The 12,740-nt window shown below is 41.2% G+C and overlaps 1 protein-coding gene across 1 annotated transcript; it reads left to right on the forward strand.

The window, feature by feature from the left end:
- Positions 1 to 1,750: 1,750 nt before the first annotated feature.
- On the forward strand, positions 1,751 to 6,993 carry si:dkey-56m19.5 (cell surface glycoprotein 1). Its single transcript, XM_042410826.1, has 2 exons — positions 1,751 to 1,953; positions 4,526 to 6,993. The coding sequence occupies exon 2, from the start codon at positions 4,534 to 4,536 to the stop codon at positions 6,394 to 6,396; it is 1,863 nt and encodes a 620-aa protein (XP_042266760.1). The 5' UTR covers positions 1,751 to 1,953; positions 4,526 to 4,533; the 3' UTR covers positions 6,397 to 6,993.
- Positions 6,994 to 12,740: the final 5,747 nt, after the last annotated feature.

The following is a 12,740-nucleotide window of genomic DNA, read 5'->3' on the forward strand; positions in this document are numbered from 1 at the left end:
CAATAATACTGTCAGCCTGCTGTTATTTCTGTGAAACATGAGTGATAAATGTATTTATTTAAAGTTCCCTGTGTGGGAAAAAGACAAGATGAGGAAAAAGGGGAAAAAAATCCCTCTAAGCCTAAAAAAAAACATTGGAGTGTATCATATTCAGCAGTGAGCAGGTAGTGTGATTTCTGACTGGGTTTGAGATCTTATATGTTGAATCAAAAGATACAATAATATAAAATATCATAGAAATAATATTTTTTATAAAGAATTATTGTTACATGTGCTGAGACACATTTCTTGCCACCTGTGTGACTACATGCATCTAGATCTAGTAGCATCCCTCTTCTAATTATGTGAAGATGTCTCTTAAAAATATCACCCTAAACCAGGCAAAAGAACCTGTTTTGCTGCTTTCCAAAGACATTTGTGGTTAAATGCCAAACTAGCGACTTTTGAATGATGTTATCGGATCGTCAGTCCAATTGTTATGTGGTTCCTAAAGCCTTTCACACAGTTTCACTGAGAAAAAATGTAAAGAAAAACTTGTTAGGGAATGACCAAAACCCTCTTTTCACAGGAAGACTGTGCAAGTGGGAACAAGTGAACTGCTGCTGGGAGGAATATCAGGTTGTAGCTCATAAGAAATGATATTCTAGCAGTTTAAAGGAGTTTACAGGAAGTTATTCATTGCTAATACTTCTTCTCATGAATGCAGATTCTTGTTTATGCTGTTGTATAAACAAGAATGTGTTCATAGTTTGTGCTCAGACTTTATTTGATTAATAAACATAGTCATCTCTGGTTTTCAGTGTCAGTGGCATGCTGCTTGGGTTAAACCTTTGAAGTAGAAAACATGTTCACCTGGAAGGGTCAGTTGTTGAATTTAATTAAATCTCACCCCGACCAACCACGTCCCATTAACACATAGAAGACAAATAGCAAAGAGGCGCAATGCATTGGAATTGCCAATGGTTAGAGTGAACATTTGGTCCTCTTTATGTCCCAAGAACAGTAACCTCACATAATTTAAAACCAAGCACGGGATAACACCATACAGCCCGTTCATGTGTATGTTTATAATGTCACATGATTTAAAAGGACTTATCCAGAAAACCACAGTCCAGATATTGATGTCCATGTATCAACAGTTTACCATAGTTTAAGAATACATCACATTCTGTAATCACGAAGATTCAATTTAGCACTTTTAAACCAAATGAAATCAGTTTGCTTTATAGAATGCCTTTAAACTTGTTATGCTTCTTTTCATGATTAGTATGATGTAACTATTTTTTTCTGTTTGGTTATTATTTGGTATGAAAGTAGGGATGCTCATGCATGTTATCCCTCTGACAAACAACAGAAAAAAAACATCAAGGAATCACTGTAATTTTCTATGGAGATTAATGTGTGTGTGTGTGTGTGTGTGTGTGTGTGTGTGTGTGTGTGTGTGTGTGTTCAGCAGTGGTTTTACTGACATAGTGCCTCCTATGCATAATTTATATTACAATGATACTCCTGTGGGGGCACCACTAACGTGATTTCTATGTGATACTACGTGATTTTTTATAGCATTACTCTTTGGCAAAACGAAAGCAGCAGATAAGTGAACATTAAAAAAAAGTGAAACATGTCCAGTCCGTTTATAATCACTTTCGGTCCCCAGATGTATTTATACAACAGAGAAATATGCACTGGAGTGGGCGTGTGCGGGAGAGGAGGGGTTAAAGATTGGGAGGGTATAGATTGCAGACGGAGCTCTAGTGGGGAAGGCTGGATTGTGATAGCGACAGATGTCTAGTGAAACTGTGAGGGGCACTTCTCAGTTACAACACAGTCCCAGACTGCACCTCGGAGAGCAGGGGCGGAATCTGCAGCTGTCACTCCAAAGGTTTACCTCCATTATCACATCCAACCGGAGCTTGGATAAGAAGCCCAATTGATCACTCTCTGGAAATACAGGTCAGTCGTCTCAGACTATTTCATTTCACAGTTTTTATTTTTTATTTATTTATTTATTTATTTATTCAATTGAAACATGTCTATGGTATATATGGGGTTTTCTATGTGTAAAGAAAAGAAAGAAAAGGAAAGAAAAGTGAGAAAGAAAGAAAGATGCCTCTAGGCTGCAGCTTACCCATTGTTCTCTCTCCCTCTCTTTCTCCCTTTCTCTCTCTCTCTCCTCTCTGTGTATGTGTGTTTCTACTATTATGCAAATTTGTACATTTCAAGGCTGGAATAATAAATGAAGGGAGTTTTATTTTTTCGCGTTCATAGCGGTCGAATTTGGATTAGTGCGTCTTCACAGGCAGCAGCGCAGTTTTTTTTTGTTAAAGTAAAGCAATTAGATTAAAAAACCTTCTGCGATAAAGTTATCAAGTTGTGGCATTGATGAGGTATTAAAACCTTAATAGGCTAAATGTCGTGTTCTGTAACATTCCAGTGTGAGCACGACGTTTTCAAACGCCCCTGAACAAAAAAGGGCAGAGCAGCCAAGAGAGGCAGCGGTGGGTGGGTTGAAATGGGGGATGGAGACCCCTCTATAGCTTTTCCCACTCAAGTGTTTGCCGGTGTATAGTGTAATCCCCGTGTATAGTAGACTACTATAGTGTGGCATCAGTTTGCTGCCAACTTAGCCCAACCCATTACTTTTGTCAGTGAGAAGCTACTGGTGAGGGATCCCCATCCTTTGTTACCGGCCGGCACATGCCGTACCTTTGCTTGCCTCCTTTTTCTTTCAAATGTGCGTAAAACTACGTGTCCACTGTATATCTGTCTTACACAGCCTATTGGGGATTTGATTGATAAAATATCAGTGAAAGCCCACAATAATTTGCTCTTTATATGTTGGGTTCCTCCTCAAACTGTAAAATTTCGCTTTGTCTGATCTGAAGGCCTGAGACACCAACCGGTTTTGGCGAGAGAGAAAAAAAATAGGCAAATGAGGAATCAACCACATGCAAAATTAAGTTATATATTTAGAGCTAGCTCCAAAAACTGAATTAGGCTGGTGTTAATGTGAAGAAAAAATAAGCATGGCCTATAGTGACTTATTTTTCCTACTGGACAGCTCATTAGACTGTTAATAGGTGTAATGGATATGCAGCCTGTCCCAGCGGGGTGTGTGGCGCATCCTGTCTTGATTGCACCATTGCAGCACTATGGACAGTTCCCTGCTTGTTCAGAATCGTACCCATACCCACATGCTGCCATGCTGGGTGAAAGCCCTGCTTGTGGCATTTTGGACATTAAAAAAAGAGTGTTGCATAATATTTCCAGCTTTGGTTGGAATAGTACCTTTCAAACCGAAGCAGGCTAATCAGGCTGTGGTATTCAAAAGGCCTGTAATATACACCTGTAATCTTTAATGTGAGGAACTATGGTGTTTAAAATTCTCTTTTGAGTAGCTTATATTCAAACAGGTTGATTTGTTGAAGGTCAGCTGATACACAATCAGTAAGACCAAGTTGAACTTCCAGTTCCCTATTCTGTCATTGAAAGGAAGTTACATTCTGTGGCAATCACAAGCTTCTTCCGCTACATTCACAATAATGTTGCGACATTAACACATAACACTACATGGAAATAGTACATTTTTGTTCTATTCATAGAATCTATCAATACAGAATACAAAAAATCCAAAATTGTAACATATGTTGTATGTAAATCTAACTGCAAGATCTGGATTGCCTCTGCCTATACTGTATATCTTCTGAGACTTAGTACAGCATAGTTTGTAGCTTAGCATGCTTAGAGAGCACAGTGAGGAATAGTTGTACATCTACATCATAGATGTACAGCTCAGAGTTGCGGGCTCATTTGGCACCGAGCCTTACCCAACATTCCTTAAAGGGAAGAGAGTTCTGTGGAGCTGTCTGATCTCAGTGAGGTTCCCATGCATTTACATTTGTTTTCTAGCCAAACTATGTTTGGCAGGGAGCAGTTTCCTAATTGAACTTCTAGTCCAGTTCACCTCTACTGAATGGACTTCTCTCAATTCTCCTTACTGACAGAATTTTTTGTTTTTTTTACATTTGAAGGAACTTTATGGAGCCTACAATGCATTGCAGACTTTATTAACAAAAATGTAATCATTTTCGACCTTCTCTAAAACCTCTATGTCCATGACTCATTTGAGTGTAATTCAGTGCATCCCTCTCAGATTTGTGTAAAAGAAAGAATTTCATCTTTTCATAATCTTGGCTCTTGGCATACTAGATGGTCCTTTTTTATTCAACTAATATAAATGTGTGTTTGTTTTAAACATTGCATTTCTGCTATATTTTATAGAATATGGAGACCTTTTAGACAAGATAACATTGAGGGAGACTTTGTATTTATAGAAACTAAACACATTCCTAATATTCGCAAGATGTGTTTACATTTGAACTACCAAAAATAACTTGGAATTGGAAAGTCTAACTTGCTCGCAGGAATTAATGTGTCTGTGTCCTGATAAGGATGTACTGCATTTTCCTGTTATGTAGTTTGTTGTTTCTCACATTAAGTTAAATTTTCATCCACTTGTTCCTAGGAGACACCATGGGAGGCAAACTGAGCAGGAAGAGGAAGGGATATGATGTGAGTGACCCCAAAGAGGCAAAGGATGAAGCTGCAGGAACAGCTGCTGGTGCAGAGGAGTCTAAAGTGGAGGAGGCAGCCCCACCCACAGAGGCTGAATTGAAGGCTGAAGCAAGCAATGTGGTGGCGGAAGCTGTGGAGTCAGCTGCAGCAGTAGTATCTGAGGCTGCTCCGGAGGAGCCCAAAACTGCACCTCCAGAAGAACCAGCTCCTGCAGCTCCAGAGGAAGCAGCTCCAGTGTCAGAAGAACCAGCTGCAGTTACAGAGGAAGCAGCTCCAGTAACACAAGAACCAGTGGCAGTCACAGAGGCACCAGCTCCAGTAGCAGAAGAACCAGCTGCAGTCACAGAGGAAGCAGCTCCAGTACCAGAAGAACCAGTGGTAGTCACAGAGGCAACAGCTCCAGTAGCAGAAGAACCAGCTGCAGTCACAGAGGCAGCAGCTCCAGCACCAGAAGAACCCACAGCAGTAGTTGAGGAACCAGTTGTAGCAGCAGAGGAATCTGCTCCTTCAACAGAGGAACCAGCTCCAGCTCCAGCAGTGGAGGAGTCAACCCCGGTAGTAGAAGAACCAGCTCCAGTAGAACCAGCAGCAGCAGAGGAACCTGTGGCTGTAACAGAGGAACCTTCTGCGCCAGTATCAGAAGAACCTGTACCAAGTGAGGCTGAACCTGAGTCTGCAGCTGCACCTGAAACGCTCCCTGTAGAAGAACCTGTAGAATCTGTGCCAGAACCAGAGGTTGTTCCTGTCATCACAGAGGAAGCACCCAAAGACCAAGAGCCTGAGCCCATCCCAGAGACTGTTACTGAGCCAGAAGCCATTGTGGAGGAGGTAGCAGCGACTGTTTCTGTCCCTGAACCCGAGCCAGCTGCAGAGCCAGCACTGCAGGAAGCTCCAGAGCCAGAACCAGAGAAAGCAGCAGAACCAGAGCCAGAACCAGAGCCAGAGCAAACCCTAGAGCCAGAACCAGAAAAAGCAGCCGAGCCTGAGGCAGAACCAGAACCAGAGCAAGAGCAAGCACCAGAGCCAGAACTAGAGCAAGAGCAAGCCCCAGAGCCAGAGCAAGAGCAAGCCGCAGAGCCAGAGCCAGAGCCAGAGCCAGAACAAGAGCAAGCCCCAGAGCCAGAGCCAGAGCTAGAGCCAGAACCAGAGCAAGTACTAGAGCCAGAGCCTGAGCAAGAGGCTGAACCTGCAGCAGAGGAGGAAGTACAAGAAGTTGAGCCAGAATCAGTAGTACCCACATCTGACATTATAGAACTTGATACTGTGGAAGCAGAAGCAGCAGCACCTGAGGTCTTAGAGTCTGCAGCAGAGGAGGTCCTCACTGAATCTCAGCATGCAGAAGAGGAATCAGTCGCAACAGAAGCCTCCAGCACTGAGGCGGCAGCTGAGCCAGAAGCAGCAGAACCTGTCCCTGAGATTATCATTTCCGAGTCTGTATCTGCCAGCGAAATTACTGCAGAGTCTGAAGAGGCAGCCGAAGCCTCTGTGGAAGAGGTGCCTTGCCCAGAGCCTGAGGTAGAGAGCAAGATGGAAAATGGAGATTCGGAGAGCCCTTCTCTTACAGAGGATGTGGCAGAAGTAGATGCCCTTCCAGCTGTGAACGGAGAGTGCATACAAGCTACTTCCACCGCTGCCACACAGACCACACAGGGTGAGGAATGTGTTAATGGTAGTGAAAAGCCAGAGGAGACGCCTGTCAAGGTGCAGAGTGACTTTGAACTGAAAAAGGATGTGAACCTGAGCGGGGATGTCCAGGAAGTTCCAGAAGCAGTCTCTGACATGGTGGAGCCTCTCAGCACTGAGGTCACCCAGGCAGTCTGAAAAGAAGCCATCTTTCAAATTAATGTGAATCCAGATTAACACTCTGATCGTGCAAGAAAGCCATCAAAGGTATCGCAAACACAGCTAGGCTTTCTGATATGCTGAAACCACCGCAATGTTCTATAGTGGTAACTCAGGCAAATGGATGTTTTCTTTTGAGTAACCAAAAATGAAATGCAACCACTTGGGGATAGAAAGATACAGGCAGAGGGATAGATAGATAGATACAGACAGTGAAAGCAAGTGAGGCGGAAGTGCAGAGTTGAGACTAGAGTTTGGAATTTGTGGCATGAGTACAGACAGTAAGTAAAACTGGACAGCAGAGCAAAAATACTGGACAATAACTATGATATTGATGAATGAAATGAATAAATCTGTCTTTGTGTGTGAGCCCGATGAATATTACAAAGTGGTTTATTGGAACAGCATTCATTACTAGTATATTATCTGATTTAGAATTTCATATATCCTTTCTATTACTATATGCAGAGACATGAAATAAATGTTTTGGCCTTTTATAATAATGGTACCTGTGAGGACTGTTAATTTTAAATTGATTGTTCGGAATAGAGAATAAAAAGAGATTGTTATAGCCTACAGTGATCTTTTCTTTTTTTTCTTGTGCGTTCTCTCAGCATCAAACTGTGTCACAATTTTCTGAGGCACTGGGTTAATAGTAAGATTGATTATATTTCACTTTATTTCACTGAGAGCTATTTATATATAAGACTTTCTTGCAAATTAATTAGTAGATTTCAACTAGTTGTCAAACCACAAAATCAATGAATGGCTTTCATTTTTGCTGGAGAAGCAGAGCAACATTGTTCACTGAACATCTAGGCTCTGTTAATTTCAAACCACTTGTTGCAGCCACTAATGCTCCTATCAGCTCTAGTGGGTCAGAGTTTAGCTGATTATTCCTATCTATGAAGAGCAATGTCCTGTGGGTCACTGCTCACATTGCAAATATTTTGGTTGGTGGGACATGACAGGCAATAATATGTAACCTGCATGTCATGACTGGGCAAACAAAAGCCTTTCATTTCTGAGGTTTCCTTCCTCACATCTGCCTCTCTTACATCACCATGCCTATAGCTGGTGCCCCCTGCCATATCAGCACACACTGCCAACATTTCACAGATCCATACTGGCAAAGGGAACTAAAGTGGGGGGAGGGGCAGGAATGCTTGCAGGAGGCAGAGAAAAGGAAGACAGGACAGAGGAGGGGAGGGGGTGTTCCGGGATGAAAGCAAGTGCTATGATGCTGCAAAGAGGAGAAGAAGATACTCTCTTTTCTGGACATTTCACAGAATGGAATCAGGCAAGCAGTGGGGGATAAGTAGAGTTGGATGGTAATTGGTAGGGATAAACATGTTTTGACACCTACCTGATGGCTCCTTGTAGAATGTTGCCACACCTTCTGCTCACGCCAATGTCATAAGCTGGAGGGTCTTTGTCGTACAGGTGCTAACGCATATACATTAGCAAGGGGTAGTAAAATTATATTTCTGTGGCTGAGTGTATGTGTGCATATGTGTGTGTGTGTGTGTGAGGTGGTGTGGGAGGGCGCATTAGTAGAGTATGGCCATCCAACCTTGAAATAACTACTGGACCATGGGTCAGAGCATAAGAGGAGATCTGATAGTGATAAACGGAAACCTCCCGTAGAAGTAGCTCCATAATGGGCCCATCCACATACCAGCTCTCTCCGGTTTCTTAAAAAAATACTCCAGCACTGCACATTTATGAAAGGAATGCTGTGGAGAGGGTTTGGGGGCCGGGAGGATGAACTTGCTGGCGTGTTTTTCCTTCTTTTTCGCTGAACAGTTTTGTCAAAATGTCTCACTTTGTATGCTTGTGGGCTGCTGCCACAAGTTGCCGGTTTGGAAACAATTTTTTGTAAAGTTAATCATTCTTTTGCAACAACGTCTGACAATTTGATTTAGTCCAGCAACTCAAGTTTTCCAGAGAAATGATACCCAACGGTGCATTAAACAGTCCTCTGACATTATTTTTTTAAACAATGATGAAAACACATAAGGCTTAATTTAGGCTTTGCACAAAGTCAGTATGTTATAGATTAATACAGTATATGCCATCATTATCTGAACAGGAACCCTGTATTGGAGCAAGCTTTTAAATGGTTTTACTTTCAAACAGCTAATATGGTATTATGTTATCATTTGTAGACTTGTTTAAACTGTACTTTTGAAAAAAGTCAGTTTGGCAGCAGCATGACTTGCTAACCTTCAATGAGCAATAGATATCCTTGGGTAGGACAGAAAAGAGGACACCCTGAAATCCAGAAGAGTGGTAATTGTAGTAGCTGTAATGGTAGACACTTCATGATGAAATATGAACTTTCTTAAACCAGAGAAATGTGTTGCTACAGCTACTGCTCTTGCCAAAATGATCATTGATGTAGTCATTACAGTAGTCCTGATTTTAATTTAATTAACTACTACATTTTCGACATTTCCTTGTTTCTCTTTATTTCTCTTATATGTTTGTGTATGTGTGGGAGAACAGGGTCCTTGTCTTTTGCATCTTGATTTAAACACTGCCTTCAAGTTGCATAGTTGTGAAAGGCCAGCTGCACTGCCTAGTTACCCTAACACTATGTGCTCTATATGCAAGCTCCTGCACAAAGCGCAGACTGTGCTCCAGCTTCTTTTTTCCCAGTGTGAAGACTAGCCTGCAGGCTTTAGCTATCCCTGACTGATGCCTCTGAGAAGCAAAGGAGAAAAAGAAAACGTGAACTAAATCCAAAGGCTATTTTACGAATAAATTCATGAGGCGCTGACCTACTGGGTCAAATTTTCAAGTTTGTTTTCTTTGTTTAATTTAGTTTTTTTTTTCTTGAGGGCAGAGTATCGAAGACACAGATTTCGAAATCACTGATGATGTCTATTTTAACTCACTCATTCATATACTATGGGCACTTTAATGGTTGATTTATTGTCAGTGTCTGTGTAAATGTGTGTATGAATGAGAAGTAGAGGGGAAAAAGAGGGAACATTAACAAACGGTAATTTTAACCAATTTCCTGTGGAATATCCCTACAGTAGCCATATTATGTAACAACAGATTAATTAAAGTCCAATGGCATGTTTCTAACATAGCAGAAATGGTTGAATATCATTGTTTGTGGTCAAACTGATACACAGTTAGAGCCACAACACTGTAGAGTTGCAGTCACATGTAGGAATAAGATTATATAATCAATGGTATGTTAAATTCACAAAATACTTTCAATGGATTAGATACAGCTAATTATTGATTATTTAAAGCCCCTGAAAGCTTGGTTTCATATCTTAAGTTTTTGAGTTTTTCATTAAAAAACTGAGTTAATCTGCATCATTAAAGAATAGGTTCACAATTTTTCAAGACTGTCTTAAAACAATAATTCAGGTGCCCAAACAAACGCTGACACATTTTTCTTTCTTTCATGGTTTTTTTTGCTGTATTCAGATAAACTTCTAAATATATTTTTGCTCAAAACAAGGACTTTGGATTTTGTCCCCCTCACTTACATTATAAGCGCATTTGCAGGGGAGCTTCTAATGGTCAGCATGAACAGCTGGAATAATTGCAGTGAGAAAAAACAGCTTCATAGTTCATATAGGCACCTGACTATTGTTTTAAGAGAGACTTGATCATTGTGAACTTATCCTTTAAGACTGTTCAGGTATATTTGATCAGATTTGATTGAAAGTGGCCTGGTAACATCACCAAACAACCCCACAACTGTCATTACATTTTGGTTCAAATATTACAAAATCATGATTGGTGCACGGAAGTAGGTGACATCACCTATTTCCAACTGAGCCTTGCCCACATCAAAGCAGTCAAAAAACACAAATGCAAAAATTTCACATGTGACATGACCGAAACTACTCTAACAATTGTGAGAATATGTTTTCAGGGCTTTTAAAGCTTTATTATCCATATAGACGACTGAAGCTTTGCACTCTGCTAACTGAACTGACTCTATGTCATGACAAACTTGCCTGAGGCAATATTTAACATGACTGTATTTACACACCTTTCCCTCCCTATCTAGAGGGCATTTATAATAAACGACTCCAGGGCCCCACGTGTTTCTGGGAAGGAATCTTTTAAGCTAGTCTTGGTTGTTAGTGAGATAACAAACAAGGAGGATGGAAGCCTGTGAGGGAAGACTGCTCAGACTCGAAATGTAGACTCAAGATACTCTGAGAGATACTCTTTATCCCGCTCCATTCACTCAGCTGTCTGAGTGGATAATAAGAGTCAGGTGGCCAAATTACAGCAACAGCTGATCACTATTTATTATTCAAGCAAGAGGGTGTCAGAGGAGAAGTACAGACAGGCAAACACACACAAGACAAGGATACAAAACAAACATTGCACTCTTCTTTCCTTTCTGCTTTTTCTCATCTGAGACACACACACACACAACACACAACACACAACACACACACACACTGATGTCTAATGCTTTTATTATGATGGCTGTACAGAGACTTCCTCTCTTTCCCTTTAGGTTCTCTAAAACGACAAACAGGAGAGGATGCACTGAGTAACTGACAATGCTGAAAGAGCATTTTTTATGGATTCCTTCAAACAGTGCCTACATAAGCAATGCTTTCTGTCTAGTTAAATCTCTCTCTCTCTCTCTCTCTCTCTCTCTCTCTCTCTCTCTCTCTCTCTCTCTCTCTCTCTCTCGGTGTCTGTCTTGCACACATTATTAGCATTACTGTTTCCTCTCCTTTCTCCTCTGGACCTTTAAGTCTTTTTCAGCCTCTTTATCGCTCTGTCTCTCTTGTTCTGGTTGTGGTTCACCCTCCCACCCCCAAACCCATCCATCTGGACATGTGCCCTAATGCTGTCATTGTATCAGGATGGGCAGAAGCCTATTAGACAGAGCTCGGTGGTAGTAAGGATCAATATTGATCCATAGGGTTAGTCTAATGGACGCTGAGAGCAGCAGTGATTCCCCTTTGTCTGCTCAAAGATCCCATCACCCTTAACTCCTCACACATGCGCACTCACACACACACACACACACACACACACAAACAAAGACACTGCTTTCTATTCTGTTTCACTCTGCTGATGCAGCTGCTGCACTGACTGAGCACTTTATAGCTGCCCATTTTCTCTGTCTATACTGTGTGTGTGTGTGTGTGTGTGTGTGTGTGTGTGTGTGTGTGTATGAGGGGTACATGTGAACAATAGTATCCATGTAAACAGTATCTCCGTAAACATATAAGGGCCTGTTGACTCTCTGCTGAGCATATACTGTATGTGTTTCCCTTAAGCACTCCAGGCTATTAAGACGAGAAAAACAGAGGCATCAGCAGCCAGACTACTCAACTTTATGCTGTCATTACACACACCCACACACACACACACACGCATTAGAGATGAGCTGCTGTGTCACAACGCAGTTCAGTGTCAACTAAAACTAGCACAAAACTATGGTTTTTTGGAAAGCTATTTAGATTTTGACATCACAAAATAAGGCAGGTAGCAGTGTCGATGTCATCTCACTTTTCTTTTTGGCTCAACAGCTGCTGGGGTTTTCAGGCCCAGCCCCAGGCAGTTGTATAAGCAACTATTCAATGTCACAGTGTTTGCTGGGTAGCACCAAAATGAAAGCTGAGACAGCATCCACAACTGCTAAATTGTAAATGCTACATTCTTTGAAATTCAGACCTAAATATCCCTCTGATAGCTACTAGTTCACACCCCTTTCTAAAGCCAAGTTATCATGAGCTTCTACAGGGATATACTATATTATAATAACATTAATACAATGTTTTGGTCATTTATAGCATTTTACAATCCACCAAATGCTTATTGGGTTGGCTCAGCACAATTGTGTTGTTGATACTTACACAGACACACATACATGTACACACACCAACATTGTAGTCAAGTCAAATTGATTCATATAGCCCAGAATCAAGCCTCAAAGGACTACACAGCATACAACAGCTTCTATACTTAGACACTCAGTTCTGATAAGGAAAAACATTTCCAAACATTTTTTTAACTAAAATTGTACTGCTAAATTCTAAATTCATGCTAAATTCATAAATTCATGAAATTGACAGTCATCTTCTAAAGCCATCCCCAAGTTTTACACTAAACAACTGCTCTTCTGTTATCTCAAGTTTTGAAAGAGTGGTTGCTAACGGGTCACACATAAGCACAGTATGTGTGTGTGTGTGTGTTTTAGATTAGAGATGGAAACTCATTCTGTGTGCAGTCACCTTGATCAAGCCTCCAGGCCCTGCAGGTTCCAAGGAAACATGCGGTGAAAAGTTCATTCCTCTCTTTGACTTCTTTAGCCTTCC

Source organism: Thunnus maccoyii, chromosome 1, assembly GCF_910596095.1.
Source record: "Thunnus maccoyii chromosome 1, fThuMac1.1, whole genome shotgun sequence".
Classification (NCBI taxonomy): Eukaryota; Metazoa; Chordata; class Actinopteri; order Scombriformes; family Scombridae; genus Thunnus; species Thunnus maccoyii.